At 45.7% G+C, this 26,718-nt stretch overlaps 2 protein-coding genes across 2 annotated transcripts; one reads left to right on the top strand and one right to left on the bottom strand.

Moving 5' to 3' along the window:
* The first annotated feature begins 528 nt into the window (after positions 1-528).
* Positions 529-2,233, top strand: LOC143961854 (nuclear factor 7, ovary-like). Its single transcript, XM_077471190.1, has one exon. It carries the CDS (start codon positions 568-570, stop codon positions 2,107-2,109), a length of 1,542 nt encoding a protein of 513 aa, XP_077327316.1. The 5' UTR covers positions 529-567; the 3' UTR covers positions 2,110-2,233.
* A 5,404-nt stretch (positions 2,234-7,637) lies between these two features.
* LOC143961858 (C-reactive protein-like) lies at positions 7,638-20,973 on the bottom strand. The gene is made up of 2 exons (XM_077471194.1): positions 20,619-20,973; positions 7,638-8,360 (listed from the first exon to the last, which is right to left on the bottom strand). The coding sequence occupies exons 1-2, from the start codon at positions 20,749-20,751 to the stop codon at positions 7,759-7,761; spliced, it is 735 nt and encodes a 244-aa protein (XP_077327320.1). The 5' UTR covers positions 20,752-20,973; the 3' UTR covers positions 7,638-7,758.
* Positions 20,974-26,718: the final 5,745 nt, after the last annotated feature.

The following is a 26,718-nucleotide window of genomic DNA, read 5'->3' as shown; positions in this document are numbered from 1 at the left end:
GGCCTGTGTCTTAATGGTGGTTGTGGTAACAGAGGATCTCAAGTTTTGGGAAGACAGCAACGTTGGGTAGAGAGATCTCCGGGCACACTGTACCTTCATTGTTTTAGTGCCAGAGTTATCAATGGGATAAGACCCCTCCACTCAGGTAAGTTCCCGTAATGCTAAATTACGTATCATTGTTTGGGTTCTGTGTCTTTCGCAGTCAATAACCTCGTCTTCTAGACATGTAGTGACAGTACCTCAGCCCGTTGACATATCATTTTGGAGAAGAGAGCTCATCCGCCTGTAATAACACTCGTGCAGTCTTCAGTGGCAGTGTGGCAGCAGGCTGCAGTGTGCCCGGTTTCTTCTCTATATTTGTCTTTCCCTCTTTCTCTGTCTTCTAATGTTGAAAGGTATTATTATCATTACTACTGTGAAAAAAACCTCCTCCATCTGTACTCTTATCTACGTGTCCTATGTTACTCATTCAGCCTCACCCTGTGTAGGAGGACGTCACCCCTCCCCCATCCACATTCCTCTCCGGTGTCAGAGACTTTCAGGTTAGTTTCTCTTCTGCTGTCAGCGATGGCGTCTGGTGATCTGAGAGCTGAGTTGGAATGTTCCGTCTGTCTGAACATTTATACCGATCCTGCAAACCTGAGATGTGGTCACAACTTCTGCCGGGTCTGTATTGATCATGTGCTGGATACACAGGAGGGGTCTGGAGGATATTCCTGTCCTGAATGCAGAGAGAAATTTCCGGATCGGCCTGCACTGCACAGGAACATAACACTACGTAACATAGCAGAGACTTTCCTGTCTCCTCAGCCAGATCGGGATGAGTCTGGGGTCTTCTGTACTTACTGTGTGGACTCTCCTGTACCTGCTGTTAGATCCTGTCTGCTCTGTGAGGTTTCTCTGTGTGATAAACACCTGAGAGTCCACAAAAAGTCCCCAGAACACGTCTTATGTGACCCCACCTTGTCCATGGAGAGCAGGAAATGCTCCGTCCATAAGAAGATCCTGGAGTATTACTGCACTGAGGATGAGACCTGTATCTGTAAGTTTTGTGTGACTGGAGATCATAAAGGACATAAGATGGAAATGCCGGAAGAGGCCTCTAAGAAGAAGAAGGAGACACTGAGGAATGTTCTGCAGAAACTTCTGACAAAGAGAGAGAAGACGGAGGAAAGAGTCCAGAGTCTGCAGGAACACAGGAGGAAAGTAGAAGAAGAAGCCGCCGGTGACACCGAGAGAGTCACTGCCCTGTTTAGAGATCTCAGGAGACGTCTGGAAGACCTGGAGAAGAGAGCCCTGAGGGACATCTCCGGGAGGGCAGAGCGGATCTCCATCTACATCCGGGATCTGGAAATAAAGAAGGAGGAGCTGTCCAGGAAGTTGCGTCACATTGAGGAGCTGTGTAACGTGACGGATCCACTGACTGTCTTACAGGAATCAGACACAGGTGACTTGTGTGATACTGAGGATGGAGATAATGAGGACAGAGAGAGACATGAGGAGCTCCTCCATGATGGAGGGGGTCTGGATGTGGCGGGGGTCTTACACACAGGTTTATCTGATATAATAACAGAGGTAAATGTATACTTCTATATACAGGGAGCTGCAGACATATTACTGGATGGAAACACAGCTCATAATTATCTACACATATCAGATGACAGGAAAACTGTATTCAGGTCAAATATGTTCATTTTCACAGAAACACCAGAGAGATTTCGGTGTCTTCAGGTGATGAGCAGTCGGAGTTTCTCCTCAGGGAGACATTACTGGGAAGTGGATGTCGGGGGGTCACATGAATGGAGAGTCGGGATGTGTTACCCCAGTATAGAGAGGAGAGGGATAGATTCAGGGATTGGATGTAGTAACAAGTCCTGGGGATTGGTCAGGTCTAATTATGAGTATTATCTGTTACACAACAGTAATCGGATCTACTTACCCACCAATCTCTCCAGTAACAGAGTCAGGATATATCTGGATTATGAGGCCGGGCGGATCTCCTTTTATGATCTGTGTGACCCGATCCGACACCTCCACACCTTCACCACCACCTTCACTGAGCCCCTCCATGCCGGGATATATGTAGCAAAGGGTTGTATAAAGATATAAAATTATGCATGAATTACCCGTGGGACTTTATATGAGGCACAACTCACCTAATTGTAAAATCAATGATGTAAAAATGTTTTGGTAAATACAATTTCCAACAGATCAACAGTAACATAATACCAAATTGTCAAGCAGATTTATCAATATATACATATTTATTCTGTAGCCAAGTACAGCATTTCAAAAATGAGTCCATGATTGGTGTGAACTTGCATCTATATAACCAGATGCATTTGCGTGATATGACGTTTACTTTCTAAGGGGTTGATGCACACACAATTATCTATAAAGTTATCTATAAAATATAAAATTATAAATTATAAATTATTATAAATTATATTTTATAAATTATAAATTATAAATTATAAATTATAAATTATATAAATTATTATTATAAATTATAAGTTATAAAATTATCTATAAAAAAAAATAAAGTAAAATAGTTTAGGAATGTATGACACAAAAAAAAAAAATGAAAAATTTATTCTGTTAATGCTGGCATTGGGTATCAACCAAAAGGGACCCCTACTTAGAAATCTGCAAGACATAACATGCTCATGGTAGCCCTCAGAAAAACGTCTCACCCAGGAACCGTGGGTATAGGATTCAAGAGGGCCCGGCAGTGCAAACAGGACAGGATGGAATGGTGGGCACGGAGGGCAGTCCAACATATCCTCCAAAGTGATGGCTAGAGAAAAATGTGTCTGTGTATTAATATATATGAAATAAATAGAACTACAGCTGAGGTGTTGACAAGAATGAAAAATATGTATAAAAGTGTATGTAAAAAACAAACAAAAAACCCTTAAATACATATATGTATACATACGTGTACAAAAAAAATTGGTGCCAAAAATACACCGAAAAAGGGAGAAAAAAAGCAACCAACCACCAGATCCTCGTAGCTCCAGAGAAAAGATAGTAAATGTGGATGACCTGCATGACTATGGTATAGAAACCAAGTGGGGTATGTTACTAATATAAAATCCAAGTAAAAAAAAAAAATATATATATATTTAGATTTATTTATTTATTTATTTTTTAATTTTTTTTTACTTGGATTTTATATTATATTTATATTATATTATTATTATTTTATATTATTTTATATTTATATATATATTTTTTTTACACAGAATTGTCATATTTACACGTTATTTCTCACACACAGCATATGACACCCCAAAATACATTCTGCTTCTCCTCCTGAGTATGGTGATACCCCTTGTGTGGGACTTTTCCACAGCCTGACAACATACAGAGGCCCAACATGCAGGGAGCACCTTCAGGCTTTCTAGAGGCATACATTATTAATCTAATTTCCTGACAACCTATCACACTTTTGCAGGTCTTGGTGCACCAGGACAGTGGAATTACCTACAAAATTACCCCATTTGAGAAAGCAAACACCCCAACGTATATTCTATGAGGCATGGGCTGCAGATACAGTAGGTGCTCGGGTACTTTGATGGGCTGCAGATAGGTAACTTAGTATAATTGAACCAGGTATACGTGATCTATCTCAGTAGTGCAAAGTCAGTGCCAGAGGGGGATAAAATGAACAGCAACCAACCTAGTGAAACTGGGGAAAAGAAATAGATTGAATGAGAGTGACCCCTAACAAGGCAGTAAAGTAAAAATATCCCCCAAATGACCCCTTTTTATAATGGAGTCAATCCAAGTTATTTGGTAAGAGGCATGGTGTGTTTTTTTGAAGTTGTAATATTTTCCCCCCACAATTCTTTGCAAAATTAGGATTTTTGTTTTTGTTTTGTTTTTTACAAAATTGTCATATTAACAGGATATTTCTCTCACACAACATAGGGATACTTGCAACTACTACTGCTACATGGTGCTTTGGAGGGGGGGGGGGCACCCCCAAAGCACCCTCCCCATGTTGAGTGCAAGCGGCCTGGTATGGTTCGGGGGGGGGGGGGGGCACGCGCTCGTTCCATTCTCTCCTCGCCTGCCAGGCTGCATGCTTGGATAAGGGTCTGGTATGGACTTTTGGGGGGACCCCCACGCCATTTAAAAAGGAAAAATTTGGCATGAAGTTCCCCCCTTAAAATCTATACCAGACCCAACGGACCTGGTATGGATTTTGGGGGGATCTCATGCCATTTTTTATTTTTTTTTAGCATGGAGTTTTCCTTAAAATCTTTATCAGATCCAAAGGGCCTGGTGCGGATTGGGGGGGGTCCCACGCAGTTTTTTTCTTAATCCTGCCATAGGGTTCCCCTTAACCACTTCAATACACTGTATTATATACTCTGCACTGCACTATACACACTACATACTCTGCACTGTATTATATATATTACACTAACTGTAGTATATATTATCACTCCTGTGTCCATTCATCACTAAAGCATTGTAAACGATATTTACTATGCTTCAGTTTGTGAATAAGCATGAAGCCTCAGAGCTCTTCCTATTCATGTATCTGCGAAGCTCAGGTTGCAGAGAAAGGGACCTCAGTCACTTTTGGCCCTGGGGGGGAGCCCTGTCAGGTAGGCTGTATGGAGCCCTGTGATTTCTAACAGCACTCCTGACAGTGACAGTGTATATTTTTAGCACTGATCACTGTATCGGTGTCAATGGTTCCCTTCTCACATAGTTGGTTGTATTTGTAACAAAAATTCTGGTTTGTTCTAGGATCTTATATAATTGTATGTACTTTATAGTAGGGTTGCACCGATACCGATACTAGTGCTAATGCCCCGATGCCTAATCCCATACCTTTGCAGTCTCAGAGAGGATCGGCATGGTGGTGGGGGAGTTACAAGCACCGATCACCCTGTGTGGCTTTCAATAAAGCAGCTGACAGCCGCTTGTCCTCCTCTCGCGGCTTTCAGCTGCTTTATTGAAAGCCACACAGGGAGATCTGTGCTTGTAACTCCCCCACCACCGTGCCGATAACCCCCAAATGTTCCATGTATCCTCCTCCGGCTCCCTGGGCCCTCTGTGTCCTCCTCCGGCCCCCCTCCATGTTCTGCTCTGGTCCCCAAATGTGTCCTCTTCCGGGTCCCCATCTATGCTCCCCTGGGTCCTCCGTGTCCTCCTCAGGCCCCCCTCTGTCCCATGTCTGTCATGGTGGAGAGTGGAGGAAGGAGTCGGGAAATACGTCATTTACCGACTCCATTCCTTTTCTGAATGTACAGAGTCACTGACTGTCCATTCATAACTATGCAGAGTAAACTGTGTTATGATGCTTCAGTTTATAAAGGGGGAGGGGCCTCTGTCTCCTGTTCATTCTTCTTTAGTGCAGCTGAGGTTACAGAGAAAGGGACTGGGGAATCTGTGTCCTTAATCCCTTTCCCTCTCTCAAAGGGGAGATGTAAAAGGTCTGTTTATACCTCTGATATCTCACCAAAGCCCCCCCCCCCCCCAATGGGGCTGATAAAAAAAAAAAATAATAATAATAATAATAATAAAATTTTTTTAATAAATATTTAAAAGTTAAAACTTAAATTGTAAAAAAAAAAAAAAAAAAAAAAAACACTGATCCACCATCCACTTCCCCCCTCTCCAAAAAAAAAAGAAAGCAATGTAAAAAAAAAATAACAAAAAAATTGTAAAAAAATTAAAATAAAAAAAGTAATAAAAAAAAAACTACTGACACAGTCCACTCCTCCTCAGTGCCCATCAGTGCCATATATCATTGCCCATCAGTGCCATCTATCAGTGCCCATCAGTGCCATCTATCAGTGCCCATCAGTGCTGCATATTAGTTCCACTGTCACATGACATTAAAAATTGATCACAGTGTAAATAGGAAAAGCCGTGTCTGACAGACGCCAGTAGAGGAGAGCCGATCGGCTGGTCTCCTGACAGGGGGGGGCTGCACTGATGGATTATCAGCACAGCCCACGCCCCCCCCCCCCCGTGGATGCCCACACTGGACCACAAGGGATGCCACCAGGACCACCAGGGATGGCCACAAAGGATGGATGACCATATATGCCACCCATGGCCACCAGGGATGACATTCAGTGCCCACAAATGGTGCCAGTCAGTGCCCATTACTAATGACTGCCAGATGTCTCCTTATCAGTGATGCCCATCAGTGCCACCTATCAGTGTCCATCAGTGCCACCTATCATTTCCCCTCTGTGCCCATCAGTGCCCATCCATGCCACCTATCAGTGCCACCCATAAGTACCCATTAGTGCAGCCTTTCAGTGCCTCCTATCAGTGTCCATGAGTGCATATCAGTGCTGCATAACAGTGCCACCTATCAGTGCCCATCAGTGTCACTCATAAGTACCCATCAGTGCAACCTTTCAGTGCCTCCTATCAGTGGCCATGAGTGCACATGAGTGCTGCATAACAGTGCCACCTATCAGTGCCCATCAGTGCTGCCTATCAGTACACATCATCAGTGCCCATCAGTGCTGCCTATCAGTACACATCATCAGTGCCCATCAGTGCCACCTCATCAGTGCCCATCAGTGAAGGAGAAAAAGTACTTATTTACTTTAATTGTTAATTGTTTAATTGTTGCGCAAAAAATAAAAACCCCAGCAGTGATCAAATACCACCAAAGGAAAGCTCTATTTGTGGGAACAAATCGATAACAAAATTTGTTTGGGTACAGTGTAGCACAACCGCACAATTGTCTTTCACAGCGCTGAAAGCTGGAAACTGGCCTCGGCAGGAAGGGGGTGTAAGTGCCCGGTACTGCGGTGGTTAATATAACTGCAAGTACCTCACTTATTGCCCCCTGTGCAAGGCTGGTAGTGTTCAATGGATCTCCTCTAGATAATAACCCTTATTATCTCCTAGAAAACACTTGAAGTCGAAGGAAGGGGGGGAAAGTAACCAATCAGATTTCAGGATTTATAACAACGTCAAAACACAGAAAGAATGCAGCTTGTATATTGCCTCTCTATATATTTTATTTCAGATGGTTTATGTTGCTATTTATTTTTTGATTATTATGTTTTGAACAAGATTATAAAATTACAAGAAAGAAATACGGTTATGCCCCATACACACGACCGGTTTTTCCCCTCGGAATAAACTCTGAAGGTTTTTCCGGAGGAGTTCCAACGGAATTCCGCTCAAGCTGTCTTGCGTACACAAAGTCACACCAAATTCCGGCCGTCCAAAACTCGGTGAAGTACAACGCGTACGACGGGCCTAGAAAAAGGAAGTCCAATAGCCAGTAGCCAATAGCTTCCGTCTCGGACTTGCTTCAGAGCATGCGTTGTTTTTGGTCCGTCGGAACAGCGTACAGACGAGCGGTTTTCCCGATAGGAATTGGTTCAGTCGAAAAAATTTAGAACGTGTTCTCTTTCTAGGTCCGTCGGAATTTCCGACATAAAAAGTCCGATGGGGCATAGACAACGATCGAAATATACGATGAAAAGCTCCCGTCGGACATTCCACTCGTGTGTACACGGCATAGGTAATAAAAACAAAAATCAAAATCTTGTTTAGAATTTTCATGTGTTTTCATTTAGCTATGAGACCATTCCCTTCACCAATCATCAAGAGAACATTGATTGTTTGATCATCACTTATCATTGTCATTATAAACCTTCATGGTTGATGGGGATGAAAAAATAAATCCTCATTATCACTGTAATTCAGAATCAGCAGCTGGGGTATCTTAACAATGAAGTGTATACGATGAGCTTCTCGCTTTCACTGAAATGTGGGCTGGACAAGAACTTCCCCTTTGATCTCTAAGTATAGAGATATCCAATTAATGACATTCCCATTGTGTCTGCCAGAGATGACTTTCTTGATGTCTTCTGGAGTCAGGACATAATCCCACATGTGGACGTCACTTATTTCACCAACCAATGACTGCTTAGCATCAAAATTTCCACCAAAAGAGTCTTGTTCCTGTCCCAGAACAATGCTGGTCTCAGCTGCGATAGAAGACCCTTTCATGGAGACTCTTCTGGGGTAGAGTTTCCCATTGACCAAAAGTTGGACCACTCCAGTGTCAGAGTCCCAGGTCACACAGATGTGCCTCCAGTCCAAAGACTCAGAGTCTGTCTTAAAACTAGTGATTTCCTGGTTGATATATAGAGAACAAGTGTTTGGAGGGTGTAAGTAGATGAGAAAGGCGTTGTCCTTCCCGGGAGTAGCAAGAGAGAAGGTAGTATAGGGGCGGGAAAGGTCGGTATAAGATCGTAGACAGACGCTGACTTTCTTCAATGGCTTTGTAATTGTAGGTCTTAGAATGACATGAGCTGTGTTGGTTTCTTTGGGAAAGACGAAGACTTTATTCTCCAAGTCTAGAGAAGAAAACAGACAAAACTCATTATAGAGACAGATCAAAGCTTTAGATTATGAACAATAAATTCATAAATTATTTATAGATGCTAGAAATGAAAACAAAATATATACTCATATATCTCAGGAAGATCATTATATGTATTTCCATTTTTGTAATGTGCCCTTCAAATCCAGTAACAGACGTGTGTTGGTACTTTTTTCCATCGTCTCAGTTATCCGGTCAATGGTGTTATTTAGATAACAAAATTTGGGCGGCACAGTGGTGTAGTGGGTAGCACTCTCACCTGGCAGTAAAAAGGGTCGCTGGTTCAAATCCCAAATGCGACACCACCTGCCTGGAGTTTGCACGTTCTCGCTGTGCCTGTGTGGGTTTCCTCCCATACTCCAAAGACATGCTGGTAGGTTAATTGGCTTCTGTCCAAAATTTGCCCTAGTGTATGAAAGGGAACCTTGTATTGTGGGCTCCTTGAGGGTAGGGATCAATGTGAGTGTGCAATGTACAGGGATTAGGGATGAGCTTGGTGTTCAAGTCGAACATCGGTTGTTCAGCGAATACCAAACGTTATGGGCCATTCATGCCAAATTTGTGTGGTGCTTACAGCCCACAGTGCATTGCTGGCGCATGATTGGCCAAGCATGCACTGTGCTTGGTCAGTCGCAGTGCCAGCAGCAAGGAGAGCCATGATTGGCCACAGGCAGGATAGCTCAGGCTGTGTAGTACATGCCCCACACTATATAAGTGCAGCGGCCTTGTGTAGTGTGTTGGCGTCTGTAGGAGGTGTTCTCTGTGTACCTTCAACGCAGTATACACCATTCGTTATCAACCGATTTAGCGTTCTTGCTCTTCTGTAATTGAGCTTTCAGCCATCTGCAGGAGTTTGTGGGTGTTGTCTGTGTGCCACAGTTATCCATTATCCACACCATTATCCACCTATTTTGCTCTTCTCTAATTGAGCCATCTGCCATCTGCAGGAGTTAGTTAGTTAGTTGTGTGCCTCCAGCACAGCACAGTATACACCGGTATCTACCCTTTAATTCCTGTTGTTCTATAATAAAGGCATTTGCAGGAGTTAGTGGGTGTTATGTGCCTCCAGCACAATATACACTACCCAATTGCTGGTTTTCCCATCTCCCTTCAGGCCATTACCATGTCTGGAAGGCCAACAAGGAGAGGCAGACAGGCACGAGCCGATAAAAGAGGGCAAGTAGGCTCTGTGTCTAGAGACAACAGTGCTGGTCGTGGACGCGGTGCATCATTCAGCACGTGGCCATGGGACACGCTTGTCCTTATTTTCGGCAGCTGGACGTGTTGAGCCGCATCATGCCGAAGACTTGGTAGAGTGGATGACCAAGCCCTCTTCATCCTCCTCATCTCACCCTGGCTCAGGGTACTAGCAAAGCAGCTACCAACACATTGTTTTCCCTCGTCTCAATGTCATCATCAGTGACTCCTTCCCTAGACCCACCACGTCCTCCTGAGGAGTCCCCTGAACTCTTTGAGCACAGTGTTGGGTACATGCTCCAGGAGGATGCCCAGTGTTTTGTAGGCTCTGATGATGATACTCAGCTAGAGGAAGGCAGTAGCGTGAGCGCAGAGAGAGGGGATGCTCAAGAAGGACAGCAATCTGGCAGTCATGTTTCACAAGCTGCAGCATACTGCCAGGTTTGCTCCAGCATTGAAGAGGGAGGGGATGATGAGGGCACTGACTCCATGTGGGTGCCTGGTAGGAGAGAGGAGGAGGAGGAGGAGGCACATGTCCAACGAGGCCAGCTTAGGGGCAGCACACCGACTGAATCACACCGCAAAGCTCCGCCTGTGCAGGGCACTGCCTCTGCTCGTTATTCTAAAAGTTCTTTGGTGTGGGCCTTTTTTGAGACGAGTGCCTCAGATCGCACCACTGCTATTTGCAACATATTTCTCAAGCGTATCTCGTGTGGCCAAAACATCAGCCGCTTGGGCACCACATGCTTGACCAGACAAATTTTGACCTGCCATGCAGCTCATTGGCAAGCGTACCTCAAAGACTTACACCAAAGAACAAAGCGGACCTCTCCTTGCTCCTCATCAGCTGGGATCTCCAACCACACTAGTCCTTCAGTCCTCTCTGAAACCTGCACTGAGAGGAATGAAGGTGTAGAATTAGGTGTGTCACAGCCAAGTGCTTCCGGGCACTCTGCTACCAGTACACCCACGTCCGATTATAGCAGGCAAATTTCCCTGCCCCAGCTGCTGGACCAAGGTCGCAAGAAGTTCACTCCCAGCCATCCACATGCCCAGCGGTTGAATGCTAGCTTGGCTAAATTGCTAGCACTTCAACTGCTGCCTTTTCAGTTTGTAGACTCGGCCCCCTTCCGTGAGTTTGTGCAATATGCGGTTCCTCAGTGGCAGGTCCCCAAACGCCACTTTTTCTCACGGAAGGCGATTCCGGCTCTCTACCGGCATGTGGAAGGCAATGTCCTTGCCTCGCTGGACAGGGCGGTCAGCGGTAAGGTGCATATTACCTCTGACTCATGGTCCAGCAGGCATGGACAGGGACGTTACCTGTCTTTCACGGCCCATTGGGTCACTCTTCTGGCAGCTGGGAAGGATGCAGGAGAAGGTGCAGTAGTGTTGGGGGTTGTTCCACCACCACGCCTCCAAAATGCTACTACAGGTTGTGACACACCTCTCTCCCCCCTTCTCTTCTTCTTCCTCCATGGCCTCTTCCAGTGCTCTGTCCTCAGAACCAGCGGTGCTCCGTAGGCATTCAAGGGGCTACGCAAGTACGCAGGTAAAACGATGGCATGCCGTGCTTGCGCTGGTTTGTTTAGGGGACAAGAGCCACACTGGGGCAGATATTTTGTCAGCTCTGCAGGGGCAGGCCGAGAGGTGGTTGACACCACGCCAGCTTAAGCCAGGATTGGTGGTTTGCGACAATGGCACCAACCGCCTCTCCGCCCTCCAACAGGGACAACTGACCCATGTGCCCTGTGTGGCTCACATCCTTAACCTGGTGGTGCAGTGGTTCTTGGGCAGGTACCCGGGCTTACAGGATGTCCTGAAGCAGGCCAGGAAAGTGTGTGCATTTCCGCCGATCATTTAATGCCTGTGCTCGGCTGGCTGAGCTCCAAAAGGAGTTGAACCTGCCCAAGAACCACCTGAAATGTCCACCAGGTGGAACTCAACGTCGGCCATGCTGCAGCGGCTGCAGACGCAGCAGAGGGCCATCAATGAGTACCTGTGCAACTACGGCACCAGGACAGGGTCAGGGGAGCTCAGTTTTTTCTTACCACGCCAGTGGGGCATGATCAGGGATGCATGCACTGTCCTGTCACCGTTTGAGGAGGCCACAAGGATGGTGAGCAGTGACAGTGCATGCATCAGTGACACTGTACCTATTGTCCACCTCTTGGAGCATACGCTGCGTGGAATAATGGACAGGGCACTTGAGGCAGAACAGAGGCAGGAAGAGGAGGACTTCCTTGCCTCTCAAGGCCCCCTTTATCTAGACAGTGTTCCTGCTGTCCCACCCATCACACAGGAAGAGGACGAGGAGGAGGAGGATGATTGTGTCAGCACGGAGGTGGAGGCTGGCACTCAGCATCAGCAGCAGCAACAGTCTTGTAGGGATGATTTACAGTCCCAAGAAACCCGTGGACTTGTACGTGGCTGGGAGGAGGTAGCTGTGGATCATGTTGTCCTTAGTGACCCAGAGGACTCCAGACCGAATGCCTCAGCTAACCTACGCTGCATGGCCTCCCTGATCCTGCAAAGCCTGCGGAAGGATCCTCGTATTCTTCGGATCAAGGAGAGGGACCATTACTGGCTGGCCACTCTCCTTGATCCACGGTACAAGGGTAAGGTTGCCGACCTTATCTTGCCATCGCAGAGGGAGCAGAGGATGAGACATCTCCGGGAGGCCTTGCAGAAAGGTCTGTGCAACGCGTTCCCAGAGACTGGGAGGTTACAAACTCCTGGTCCTGGACAACGTGTTGCTGAGGCATCGGTCAGAAGGAGCGGTGGAGAAGGTGGCCGTCTGACCGATGCGTTCAGACAATTTTTTAGTCCGCAGCCCCAAGGTATGATCGGCTCCAGCAACCATCGTCAGCGTCTGATTTACATGGTGCAGGAATACCTATGGGCAAGGTCAGACTTGGACACCTTTCCCACCGAAAATCCTCTGGCTTACTGAGTCTTGAGGATGGATCACTGGCCAGAGCTTGCACAGTATGCAATTGAGCTACTGGCCTGTCCTGCATCCAGCGTTCTTTTGGATAGCACCTTCAGTGCTGCTGGTGGCTTTGTTACTGATCACAGGGTGCGCCTGTCCACCAACTCGGTTGATCGACTGACCTTCATAAAGATGAATCAGTCTTGGATCACCACCAGCTACCAAGCACCTGAAGCTGATGTAACCAAATCATTTTTTTTTTAAATATCACATCCCTTCAAGACTGCCTATGCTGATGCTGAGTGACTGTCCTGTTATGTTGATTGTCTATCCTCTTCCTCCTCCGCTGATATCTTGGAAGAACATTTTTGATTCTGAGTGATACCACCAGCCCAATTTTTCTGCCCCTGTTTAACAGGGACGTTTAATTGCAATTTTTGAAGCAATGCTTTGCAGCAGGGCTCATTCCTGCACTACAACTAGAGTATATGGGAGAGGTTGCAGTGTCGTGGCACCAGCACCAATGCCTAAGGCCCAATTTTTCAGCCCCTGTTTAACAGGGGCGTTTAATTACAATTTTTGATGCAATGCTTTGCAGCAGGGCTCATTCCTGCACTACAACTAGAGTATATGGGAGATTTTTCAGCCCCTGTTTAACAGGTGCATGTAATTACAATTCTTGATATAATATTTCAAAGCAGGGCCCGTTCCTGTGCCCACCGAGAGTAACTGTGAGGACTTTTAGTGTTGTGGCACCAGCAACACAACCACCAAAGGCCCAATTTTTCTACCACTGTTCAACAATGGCATGTAATTACAATTCTTGACATAATTGTTCACAGCAGGGCGATCCAGCACCCACCAAGAGTCACTCCACCAACACCAACACCTTGTTCGGACATTTCTGCAGAGCATATAGGGCAGGCCCCTACTTTCAAACATCAAACTTACAAACATCTCCTACTTGCAAACGGAAGGAGACAACAGCAAGTGAGATGAAAAAAGACGGACGGCAAAACAAATTATACAGGGGTAATAACCCTTCCCTATGTTTTCCAAAAAGCTTAAAAATTGATTTTTTGACTGGAGCTACACTTTAAAAATGTACCAGTTGAAAATTACAAACAGATTCTACTTAACACATCAAACCTACACAGTCCCTGTCTTGTTTGCACCGCCTGTATACTGCTGTTCTGAGTATATAGGGCCTGGGGGCACCACGCCTTTCCTTTTTTTAATATGGGTACGGGGTTCCCCTTTATATCCGTACAAGACCCAAAGGGGCTGGTAATGGGCAGGGAGGGCTACCCATGCCATTTTTCTCAATGATTTTCATCCATATTGCCGGAACTAGATATTACATTAAAACCGCAAGCAGTTTTAAATGACTTTTTTTTTCCGTTAAATGTCAATTTGTGCAGGGACTGTTCTAAACACGGGAAACATGTGGCACTTCACAGGCATACTATAGACACCCCCCAGGCACGATATTTAAAGGAATATTTCACTTTTTTTTTCAATTTAATCGTCATTAAAATCAGTGCTCCCATCTACTCTTCCCTAGAATAACCTGAACCCACTGCGATGTGAATGACACGACGATAGACAATACAGCTTACTAACTATATACTAACCTTGATCCCTTACTGGTATCCATCCCTCTTACTTCTTCCTTCCTCCCCCTGTCCTTCCCTTCCCCCCCTCCAGCTCCCTTCCTTCCTGTGGAACTGGAATATTCCCTCGACTATATGCACTTGCTCGAGCTTTATGCTCCTTGTCACTGTTGTTTATTGACATTGTATCTCACTTATGGTTTGTCTGTAATCCCTTTTATTTTTTTCTCCTTCTTCTTATGTCCTACTTTGTATTTCACTCATTATTTTCAATAAAACTATTTGAAAAAAAAAAAAAAAAATCAGTGCTCCCGAAAAAACGGCAGTTTTTAAAAACATTTTAGGCATTGACCCATGTCCCCTGAGGCAGGAGTCAGGTCCCCAAACCCTTTTTAGGACAATATCTTGCATATTAGCCATTAAAATTTGTACTTTTTATTTCGAACGTTCGAGTCCCATAGACTTCAATGGGGTTCTAAAGTTCGCACAAATTTGCGGTCCGTTCGAAAGTTCTGGTGCGAACCAAACCGGGGGGTGTTTGGCTCATCCCTAATAGGGATAGGGACAATTGTAGACACTCACTCAGGATGGACTGTTGTCTTTATTCAACCTTACTAATTTTGTCCTGCTAATTTTTTAATTAACTACTTCAGCCCCGGAAGAATTTACCCCCTTTTTGACCAGAGCACTTTTTTGCGATTCGGCACTGCGTCGCTTTAACTGACAATTGTGCGGTCGTGCAACGTTACACCCAAACAAAATCAATGTCCTTTTTTTTCCCACAAATAGAGCTTTCTTTTGGTGGTATTTGATCGCCTCTGCTGTTTTTTATTTTTTGTGCTATAAACAAAAAAAAGCGACAATTTTGAAAAAAAACCCAAAACGTTTTATACTTTTTGCTATAATAAATATATTCCTTTTTTTTTTTAAAAGCAATTTTTTTCTCAGTTTAGGCCCATACGTATTCTTCTACATATTTTTGGTAACAATAAAATTGCAATAAGCGTATATTGATTGGTTTGCACAAAAGTTATACCGTCTAGAAAATAGGGGATAGATTTACAGGATTTTTACTAGTAATGGCGGCGATCTGCGATTTTTATCGTGTCCACGACGTTATGGCGAACACAGAAAATGTTGACACATTTTTGGGACAATTGGCATTAATACAACGATCAGTGCTATAAAAGTGCATTGATTACTGTAAAAATGTCACTGGCAGTGAAGGGGTTAACACTGGGGGGAGGGACTAACTAGAAGAAGTGACGGATTGTGGTTCCTAGCTAATAAGAACACACGATCTGTGACTCCTGTCAGAACAGGGAAGTGTGTGTTGTTCTGTGTCTCCTGGTCACGATCACTCGTGGCCGGCGCTCATCGCGACCATCGACCACGAGCATTGGCACCCCCGATGTGCAGCGGGCACCCGCGTGCCTGCTATTCTGGCCCCAGGGGAGCCAAACTGCCACAGTATAACCGCGGTGGCTGGTCGGGAAGTGGTTAAAATGACAACCTTGACAACCAAAGTTGTAGAAGTATAGGAGCCCTAACGCTGTGTTCACAATAATGCAAACTGGATGCGGGTTTCTGCATGGCAGGAGGTTTTGACTGGCTCTCTATGGAGCCAGTCCACATATCCCTGCAGCGGCTTCGGTGTGAATTGCACACGAGCCCTGTGCATTTTTTGGTCCATTTCCGGTCCGAATTCAGCGCAAAATTTGTGCTGAAATCGTACCCGAAACAGTAAATAGAGACGCACCGGACTTCGGCTGTGAACTACTGCATGCTCTAGTGGGAATCCAGCCTAAGACCACCACTATACACTTTATTAGTTGGCTCACTTTTTTCAGGTTACCAAGTAACATCAATCGCTTGCCTACTGGGGCATTTAAAAAAAAAAAAAAAACATTTTTGCATAGATCAAATGCATCAAATGCATATATTCAGAAATGACTTTCAAGGCAAATGTACAAAATATTCTACCCAAACCTATGGAAAAAAATAAAAATAAAGATTGGGTTGTGTTGAGTAACATGTTGGCTTGTCGCTCGGGTCTCCCGGTGAAACGGGAGACCCAGGCAGAGCGGCGGCAGGGGGAGGGATGTCCCTTCCCAATCCTTGTTATAACAATCGGTGCTTCTTGTCAGGGCTTTCCCGTCCCACCGGCGAGAACGTCCGCTGGCTGGTGCCTCTGGTCTCCTGGTGGAACCCAGACGAGCCACATCGGTTGTTATTACAAGAAAGCCAACCGTCGGATCTAAAAATACGGTCCCGTGGGTGATGCCTGGAGCTACATGATTTGGTGGCAAGTGGTTAAGATACTATCAGCTGAACCGTGAGATACATTGTGACTCTGTTGCACACACCGCAGGTCTACAAAGATCCACTAGATGGGAAAATTGTGTCATTTGAGCTTTCTTGAGGGGTTATATACCCCCACGGAGGGATCACATATTCTACCGTGGGTTTCCCCTGCTTATACAGCATCTAATAAGGGAGTTGACTTTCCTTGCAGTTAAAGTGGTTGTAAACCCTTACAACCAACTTTGACCTACAGGTAAGCCTAGATTAAGGCTCACCTGTAGGTCCAAAAATATCTCCTAAACCGTATAGATATTTGCTGAAAGATAGGCACCCCTGTCTACGACGCTTGCGGTGTAGACAGAGGCGCGCAGGCGCACTGATACGGCGATATGCTGTGAGTGGCGGCTCCCGTGCGCATGCCAGCGACAGCGGTGGAGCAGCGAGACCCACCGAGAAGATGGACGCTCGAAAGTACAGGGGACAACAGTGACTTTGCTGGCTCCTGTGTCAGGTAAGTGACACATAATGGACTACTATGCGATGCAATGCGATGAAATGCGATGCATAGTAGTCCATTATGCTTTACCTTTGCAGGGAATGAAAGAAGAAGTAAACCCATCAGGGTTTACTTCCTCTTTAACAACACACCAGACCAGTGGTCATCAAATCCTGTCCTCAGGGCCCACTAACAGGCCAGGTTTGCAAGATAACTGAAATACATCACAGGTGATATCATTTGCTGCTCAGTGATTACGGCAGCCTTTCTCAACCTTTTCAGCAAGGAGGAGCCCTTGAAATAGTTCTCCAGTCTCGGGGAACCCCCTGCTAAAAATGAGAAATCTACAACTTATGATACAATGGTGTGATGGTCAGTTGGGAAGAATGGTCCTTACACTTGTGGTCATTGGGAAGAATTACCTCCTTACAGATAGCTAAAAAGATCAATGGAGTCAGTGGGAACTTATCAGGCAGAAATGGCCTAATGCTGAAGGAAACCCTAGCAACCTCTGGAGGAACCCTAGGGTTCCACGGAACCCTGGTTGAGAATCACTGGATTACAGTATTCTAGTCTGCATCTCCCCCAAGGTTATACATAAAACCTGGCCTGTTAGTGGGCCCTGGAGGACAGGGTTGATGACCACTACACCAGACCACCTACACGGTTGGAGGAATCATTGCTTCTCTGCCTAATCATTGTGTGCTCCCAGGGGCACTCATGCACGGGTGTTGATGAGCCTGAAGACTTGCTATAAGGTTTAGACACATCCACTGGTGTTTATGGCCCTTGTTTTGATGTAATGGGCGAGGGGATGGAAGGTGTGGGAAGACAAGGTTGTCTTTTTTTTATGCTGATGAATCTAAATAGTATCTACGTTAAATTTAGTGATTTTTTTTTTTTTATACAATGTGATAGACTTTTTCAATAAACTTTTAAGTTTTCATTAACCCCATTGACACCATAGTCTCTCTGTAGGTAACCGCTTTTCTGGTGTGTTGATACTATATCTTTAATTCAAAATTCTGTTAGTATAGTTTCTATGAGGTTACAAGAGAACTACCCACACTGTGTGGAGGCAAGCAATTGGGGAGATTACTATTACCTCCATCAGTGATGACCACTCCATACAGGGTGCAGGGGCGCCACCCCCCTAATCCACGCGCTGGCGAATAATCTACATGCAGGGTGCCAGACGCATGGATTTCAATGTTTTTTTTGAAGCACATGATTACAGCCTGAGGCTCTAATTGGCTTCAAAAAAGGGTGGGCTCGAGGCTCAGAGCCCGTCCAGTTGTGTGATAATAACTAATTCATATTCACTTTTGTCTTCCTGCTTCTCCTCCCGGCCAATCGGGAAGTGGGACTTAAGATTCAATTGGCCGAGAGGAGAAGCTCCCATATTGGCCGATGTGGAGGAAGCCTTCGATGAGGAGGAGAAAAAAGGGTGAAGCCACCGAGGAGGAGTCGAAGCTGCCTGCAACCTAGATGGGGTAAGTGTGGGGCTGGTGGGCAGACGAACGAGCGAGTGACGGGGAGAGTTGGTTAATTGGACTGATGGTGGACCAACCGACGGACCAAAGGTGGGGGGGGTGGCCGTGGTTTGTTTGCCTTACCCCCAAAAGATGGAGCACCAGGCGCCACTGAATTCCATGCTGTGTTTCAATTACCCACTGATCTATGCACTGCTCTACACAAGTCCTGAGTGCCTGACATAAGGACACATAAGACGGTGGAGGAAGTGAGTAGTGCAAAAACGTCCTCTATCGCCTTCTGTGTTCAGTGACAGGATGGAGAGGACAGGAATGCTGAACAACGTCCTGCCACTTTCCGACAGAAAAAAAAGCTCTGGGCGAAGGACCTACGTGCATTTTACACGTGGGCACAGGGCAACGGGGGAGCTTTAAGGTTTTTTTTTTTTTTTTAATTATTTATTTTATTAACATTTTATTACATTATGTTCCTAAAATGTTTTTTGGATGAACTTTATTGCCTTCACAAGGGATGAACAACATGATGACAGGTACTCTTTAGTGAGAAATCTGGAGTCTGGGGCCAGATTGGGCCCCAGACGTCTCACTAAAGACATCTGGGGTCTGGGAGATTGCTCCACTGCTCCCCAAAGCATCTGATCAAACTGAGATTGGTTGATCAGCTGCTTTACTAGCCGGTGATGGCCGGTAAATGAATAACCAGTGTTGGCCCATCCATTAGGGCCGCAAGGGCACCTATCCATGCATCCGGCCCCCTGATCTACATTCAGGGCGCCGGACAATGGATTCCAATGGGGGTGTGTGTTTTTTTTAAAGCATGTGTTTAGAGTCAGAGGCTCTAATGGGCTTCAAAAAAGGGTGGGCTCGGGGCGCAGAGCACTGGACTCTGAGCTCACCAAGTTGTGGGACAATAGCGAATGAATATTCCCTATTGCCACACTGATGCTCACCCCGGCCAGTCAGGAAGCCAGTTAGCTGAAAGGACACGTGATCCTATTAGACACCTTGGAGGGAGGAGACACCGTGGTGGAAGCCGCCGTGATTCAGAAGAGGAGAGAACACAGGAGCCACTGCCCGCTGCATGTAGGAGCCTGCAACCCGCCCACTGCCCGCCTGCAACCTAGATGGGGTCTTGATGACCGACCAGCCGCCACTGTGAACAACCGAAACTGGAAGTGATTAAACCCTAGTCAGCACGATCATCCACAGTGGTTTCAAGGTCCCTAGTAGGATGGGAAAACCTGGAAACAGTGGTGTCATGGATCTGCAGTAATGTTTGTCTGTCAGCTTACCTTTCCATGTGTTCAGCTTGAGAGACCAGCTGCCCTTTACCTGGTTGTTTTATGTAATCTCTCCTCAAAGCATGGCTCCACCCCAATCCCTATCAGGAAACATTATATTAGCCTGTGCACTGCAAGCCAACCCTGCTGATCAATATTGTGTTTGGCTTCTGTGTGCCCCTTGCTGTGTGTTCTAAGTCTGATTATAGTTACTGGTCTTGGCTTGTTCCTGACTGTTCTTGTCTGCTTCATATCCCGACCTTGGTGTGTTCCTTGATTATCCTTACGTGCTTGTTGCCCGACCTTTGGCTATCTCCTGACTATCCTGTTGTCGCAGTCTGCTGCTTCCTCTCTAACTTCCTGTACTCTACCGTGAGCATGAACTGGAAGGCCCTGGGGGTCGCGACCTGGAGCCAAACTGCAGCTAAATCTATCCCCACCACTAGGATCCTCTGGGGAACACCCGCTGGCTCTTAGATTCCGCGCCCTGGGAAATACCTGTTGGTGCTCCAGAATACCTGCTCTCCGGAATCACCTAGAGCGCCATCCACAGCAGTCAGCCATAGGGTTCACTACCTTGTGGTGCACTCCTGACCCCAACGGGGTGCATCTGTCACTTGGACTCAGGTGGCATGTGGTGGCGGGGGGGGGGGGGGGGGGGGTTCGGTCCACTCCTTGTAAAAGTGTTTGGGCAGCTATATAGATGCTCAGATCGCTTTTACAAAAAAGAGGATCATAGGCTGAAACAGATACCAGGATTATGACTGTCGCTGTGTCCATGATCCTGGTATAACCGCTTCAACCCGAGGTTGTTTATATACTGCCTAAGCGTACGAAGTGGTTAAAAATACTCATAAAAGGAAATGTGTAGGAAGAAAAGAAAGAAAGGGAAGGTGTATATAGTAAGAGGACAGACTTACGTTGAGGTTCGGGCTTGACGAGAACCTCCCCTTTAATTTCACAACGTAAGGAGTTCCAATTAATGAAATTTCCTTGGAGATCACCAGAGAGGACCTTCTGGATGTCTTCCCGATTCAGGACATAATCCCACATGTGGATGTCACTTATTTCACCAACCAATGACTGAGAAGCATCAAACCCTCCACCAAAAGAACTCTGATGCTGTCCCAGAACAATACTGCTTTCAGCATCGATATAATATCCACTTAGGCGCCCCCTTTGGGAGGAGAGCTTTCCATTGAGCCAAAGATAGGTCCCTTCATATCTGTTGTCCCAGGTCACACAGATGTGCCTCCAGTAAAAAGGTTTCCAGTTTGGTGTGAAAGCAGTCATTGCATTACTTTTGAATACCTTATAGGTGTATGGAGGCTCTAAGTATATATGAAAGGCATCAGGGTATCGTGGAGCAGCCATAGAGAACAAAGAATAGGGGCGGGATAGTTCACTGTAGGTACGCAGACACAGGCTGACTTCAAACAATGGCTTAGTAATTGTAGGTCTTAGAATGACATGAGAAGTGTTGGTTTCTTTGGGGAAGACGAAGACTTTACCCTCCAAATCTAGGGAAGAAAATAATCATTACTGTGACATGTTAATGAAAGCTAAAATCTAAAATAAAAAAAAAACAGATCCACTGATAAAGCTCAGGAAGGTAAATATATTCCTTTTTACTGCATGTATAGTTTGCAGATCTTGGACCATGAACACAAGGAAAACTTACGGTATGTGTTTTGACAGATTTTTTTGGCAAGTGTAGTGCCCTTTATTTGTTGCCAATCCTTTGGTGATGTCATGGGTGAGGTCTGGCAGTTCAGGTTTCGGAAACGGGTCACCCCTGACCAACACTATGTAGGCCTGTAGCCTGTGTACCTGAGTGGAAGAGAGAGCCCTCTAGACTTCCAGGAAGGGTAGTTATGGACTCACAATGGAGAAGGCAGAAGAACCTTGCCATCCCCAACCTTTAACCACTTGCTGGTCCGGCCAACAGTAATTTTACTGCTGGCTGGTGGCTTGAGAAGGTGCCGCAACGTACCTGTATGTTGCCCCACTTATGCACACTGGTGTGCCCCCTGGGTGGCGGTGGAGCGATCTGCTACCTCTGTGTCAAATGGACACAGTGGAATTTGGTGCTCGGTATTGGACCACTGTGATCTGCCCAGATACTATGTTATCCCTGTGCAATCACATGACACCTAGTAAACAACAGGCATGAATGGAATCTATTGGGTGCTTGGCCAATCACAGCACCCTGTACCATATGATAGCTGTGGCCAGTCACAGCATCACAATAGTAAACCATAAGTCATGAATGAAAGTCATTCATGATACACTATATTTTTAAAAGTATTGGGACACCTGCCCTTACACACACATGAACTTTGATTGCATCCCAATCTTAGTTCGTAGGGTTCAATATTGAGTTGGCCCACCATTTTCAGCTATAACAGCTTCAACTCTTCTGGGAAAGCTGTCCACGAGGTTTAAGCCCTTGTACACACGGTCGAACATTCCTCCGGAAAATGTCCGATCGGACCGCGTTGTCGGATAATCCGACTCTGTGTGGGCTCCATCGGACTGTTTCCGTCGGAATATCCGACCAACATAGTTTTAGAGCAGGGCTATAAAATTTTCCGACAACATGATCCGATCGGACTTTGTCCGATTATGTCTAGAGAATTCCGATCGGACAAAGTGCCACCTATGCGCAGATCAAATTCCTAGACCAAAGCTATTGGCTACTAGCCTGAACGTAGTCCCGTCGTAATGAAATAACGTCACCACATTCTGGACGATCGGATTGTCCGACAACTTTGTCCGACCGTGTGTATGCAACAGTTTCAGACAAAATCCATTAGACAAAATCCGTCGGACAAAATCCAACGAATTTGGTTGTCAGAATGTCCGACCGTGTGTACAAGGGCTTAGAGTGTGTCTATGGGAATGTTTGACCAGTCTTCCAAAAGCCCATGTGTGAGGTCAGGCACTGATGTTGGACAAGGAGGTCTAGCTCGCAGTCTGCGCTCTAATTCATCCCAAAGGTATTCTATCGGGTCAAGGTCACGACTCGTCAAGTTCCTCCACCCCAAACTCACTCATCCATGTCTTTATGGACCTTTATTTGTGCACTGGTTGGGAGTATGAAATTGTCCAAAATGTCTTGGTATGCTGATGCCTTAAGAGTTCCTGTCACTGGAACTTAGGGACCTAAGGGAACTAAGGGACCAAGCCCAACCCCTGAAAAACAACCCCACACCCAATGATTTGGACCACTGCACAAAGAAGGATGGTCAAACATTCCCACACTCCTAAACCTTGTGGACAGCATTCCCAGAAGAATTTAAACTGCTATAGATGCAAGGGGTGGGCCAACTCAATATTGAACCCTAAGACTGGGAAGCCTTTAAAGTTCAGGCATGGAGCTGCAATCCCCTGAGGGCTCATATATACACAAGCACCATTAGACTTCGGCTGGTGAGCATTTTGGAGCTTTGAGTTTCAAGCTGTGATTCTGATAAACTCACAGTAATGGGGATCCCAAACCTCATCCCTACTTATGGTTCAGTAAAATGTGTTCAATGTGTTCACTTTGAAAAAAAAAATTGTAAACGGATCATAAAATCACAAGAAAGTGTTTTTATAATTAGGAATCCCGTTCCAAATTTTTTGTTGTTCTAGTTACTCCATGAGAACGTTGCTTTTTTTGTTGGGTGTTATGTCACTCATAATTGTCATCGTCACCTCTTATTATTCATGAGCATGAGGACTATATCATCATTTTCAATGTAATTATATACTAACAGTTGGAGAATCTTATTAATTAAAAAGCTGAATATAGACAGATGACAGACTTACGCTGGTGTTTTAGCTGGACGAGAACGTCCCCCTTGATTTCGTAGTGTAGAGATAGCCAGTTAATGACATTTCCATGGAGGTCACCAGAGATGACCTTCTTGATGTCTTCTGGAGTCAGGACATAATCCCACATGTGGACGTCACCTATTTCACCGACCAATGACTGAGAAGCATCAAAAGAGTCTTGTTTCTGCCCCAAAATAATGTTGGTTTCGGCTGGGATAGAAGATCCTTTCATGGAGGCTCCTTCCGGGTAGAGTTTCCCATTGACCCAAAGTTGGACCACTCCAGTGTCGGAGTCCCAGGTCACACAGGTGTGTCTCAAAGACTCTGAGTCTGTCTTAAAACGAATGACTTCCTGGTTGATATATACAGAACAAGTGTCCGGAGGCTGTATGTTGATTAGAAAGGCCTTTTCCTCTTCGGGAGTACTAAGAGAGAAGACCGTATAGGGGCGTGAAAGATCAGAATAAGAGTGTAGACAGACGCCGACTTTCTGCAATGGCCTTGTGATTGTAGGTCTTAGAAGGACATGAGCTGTGTTGGTTTCATAGGGGAAGACGAAGACTTTACCTTCCAGGTCTACGGAAGAAAATAACGACCATTACTGCTACATATCAAAGCTTTTAGATGCTGAACAATAAACTCAAAGTACATTTACAGATAATAGAATTTGGAATAAAACGTTTTTTTTTTTAAATTGGGTACTCTCAGAGATCAGTAGATTCCATTTCATTTTGTTTCTAAATATTTATGTTTTGTATCCAGAAACTAATGTGCATTAGACGGTGTGGTCCATTTCGTTCCGAATCAAAATTCTGAAATTTTTTTATTATTATTCGGAAATTCAGATGTATCCGAATTTCTGAATTACAATAGTAACAAACGTAAAAGAATCTGAATTAATGGAACGAAATTCGGATGAAATTTGGACAAATTTCTATGCATACTGCAGCTGCTGACTTTTAACAATAGGACCTGGAGTCCAGCAGTGTCGTTTCCATCAGCTGTCGGGTGCTGCCGCCGCAAATGCGGGTAAGGGAACCTGGTAGTAGTGATGGCCAAACGGTTCGCCCGGCGGTCGTTTTGCGGCGAATTCCGGTCGTTCGCCGTCCGCCCAATCGGCGGACTATTGGCGCCGTTCGCCCGGCGGACTTCCGCATTTTTCTGTGTAAAAGAACTTTGACCTATGATGACACATCCATCATGGGGTACAGGACAGCCAATTGAGACATGACAGCACATGGACACTTGGACATTCCCCCTAACTTATAAATACACCCGATCCGGTGGCCATTTTACATTCTTTCTTCTGTCACTATAGGGAGAGGTTGCTGTGTGGAGTAGGGAGAGATAAATCACTAGCTATTTGGTACACAAAAGTTCTTTTCAGGACTGGTATAGGTGTTAGGTGTATATAGGTTTGCTGTGCTACTGATTGTTGCAGCAGCCTGAGTGTCTTTTGTCAGTTTAGAGAAAGGGACAGGGCGCTGTGTGTTGCTGTTGTAGGGACAGCCAGATTAGTCATCATCATCATCATTAGCTGTTACTATCAGGTCCACAAAAGTGCTATTCCAGTAACCAGTTATTGTTCCAGTAGCCTCTGTTTTGCCAGTTTATATAGGAACAGGCAGGAAGCAGTGTGTCAGGCAGTGAGGGTCAGTTTAAACAGTAGCTGTTACTATTAGTTCCACAAAGGTTCTTTTCAGGACTGGTATCAGTGGTATGGTAATAGGCTTGTGCACGTATAATATTCTTTCTTCCAAATATAGAAAGAATATTATACTTGACTGCTGCCCTTCTGCTGCAGTCTGCTAATCAGTCACAACTCACTTGTTCCACAAAGCTCTTTATCAGGACTGGTAACTTGGTCTGCCTAGGGTGCTACAGTACATAGGGTTGAGTGAGGTACAGTCTGCTATTCTGTAAGGACTGGTATCGGTCCACAATACATAGGGTTGAGGTGCACTACTGCTGACTGCTGCCCTATACTGCAGCAGTCCTTCAGCAGTATAGGGACTGACGTACAGTCTGCTAATCAGTCACACACAACCTACTTGGTCCACAAAGGTCCTTATAAGGACTGGTAACTTGGTCTAGGGTGCTACAGTACATAGGGTTGAGTGAGGTACAGTCTGCTATTCTATAAGGACTGGTATCGGTCCACAATACATAGGGTTGAGGTGCACTACTGCTGACCGCTGCCCTATACTGCAGCAGTCCTTCAGCAGTATAGGGACTGACGTACAGTCTGCTAATCAGTCACACACAACCTACTTGGTCCACAAAGGTCCTTATAAGGACTGGTAACTTGGTCTAGGGTGCTACAGTACATAGGGTTGAGTGAGGTACAGTCTGCTATTCTATAAGGACTGGTATCGGTCCACAATACATAGGGTTGAGGTGCACTACTGCTGACCGCTGCCCTATACTGCAGCAGTCCTTCAGCAGTATAGGGACTGACGTACAGTCTGCTAATCAGTCACACACAACCTACTTGGTCCACAAAGGTCCTTATAAGGACTGGTAACTTGGTGTAGGGTGCTACAGTACATAGGGTTGAGTGAGGTACAGTCTGCTATTCTATAAGGACTGGTATCGGTCCACAATACATAGATTTGAGGTGCACTACTGCTGACCGCTGCCCTATACTGCAGCAGTCCTTCATCGGTATAGGGACTGATAGTTTTGTCACAGGGTCATTTAAAAAATGACAGGCAGAGGAAGAGGCAGGCCCTTTCGCAGGGGTGGTAGGGGTAGGGCAGGAGCAACAGGCTTGAGCCAAAGTGGGAAGTTGCAGAAGGTGCGTTCAATTACTTTAAAGGATCCCTGTGCTGTGTTGACTTCCTCCTGGGCCTGCTTATTATGAGGGGCTCACACCATCCCTGTGCTGTGCTGACATCCTCCTGGGGCTGCTTATTATGAGGGGCTCACACCATCCCTGTGCTATGCTCATTATGAGGGGCTCACACCATCCCTGTTCTATGCTCATTATGAGGGGCTCACACCATCCCTGTGCTGTGCTGACTTACTCCTGGGGCTGCTTATTATGAGGGGCTCACACCATCCCTGTGCTGTGCTGACTTACTCCTGGGGCTGCTTATTATGAGGGGCTCACACCATCCCTGTGCTGTTCTGACTTACTCCTGGGGCTGCTTATTATGAGGGGCTCACACCATCCCTGTGCTGTGCTGACTTACTCCTGGG

The sequence above is a fragment of the Lithobates pipiens genome, unplaced genomic scaffold, assembly GCF_037356315.1.
Source record: "Lithobates pipiens isolate NorthernLeopardFrog02 unplaced genomic scaffold, aLitPip1_a1.2 Scaffold_8, whole genome shotgun sequence".
Lineage (NCBI taxonomy): Eukaryota > Metazoa > Chordata > Amphibia > Anura > Ranidae > Lithobates > Lithobates pipiens.
The sequence above is the reverse complement of the archived record's forward strand: the minus strand, read 5'-3'. Positions and strand labels throughout refer to the sequence as shown.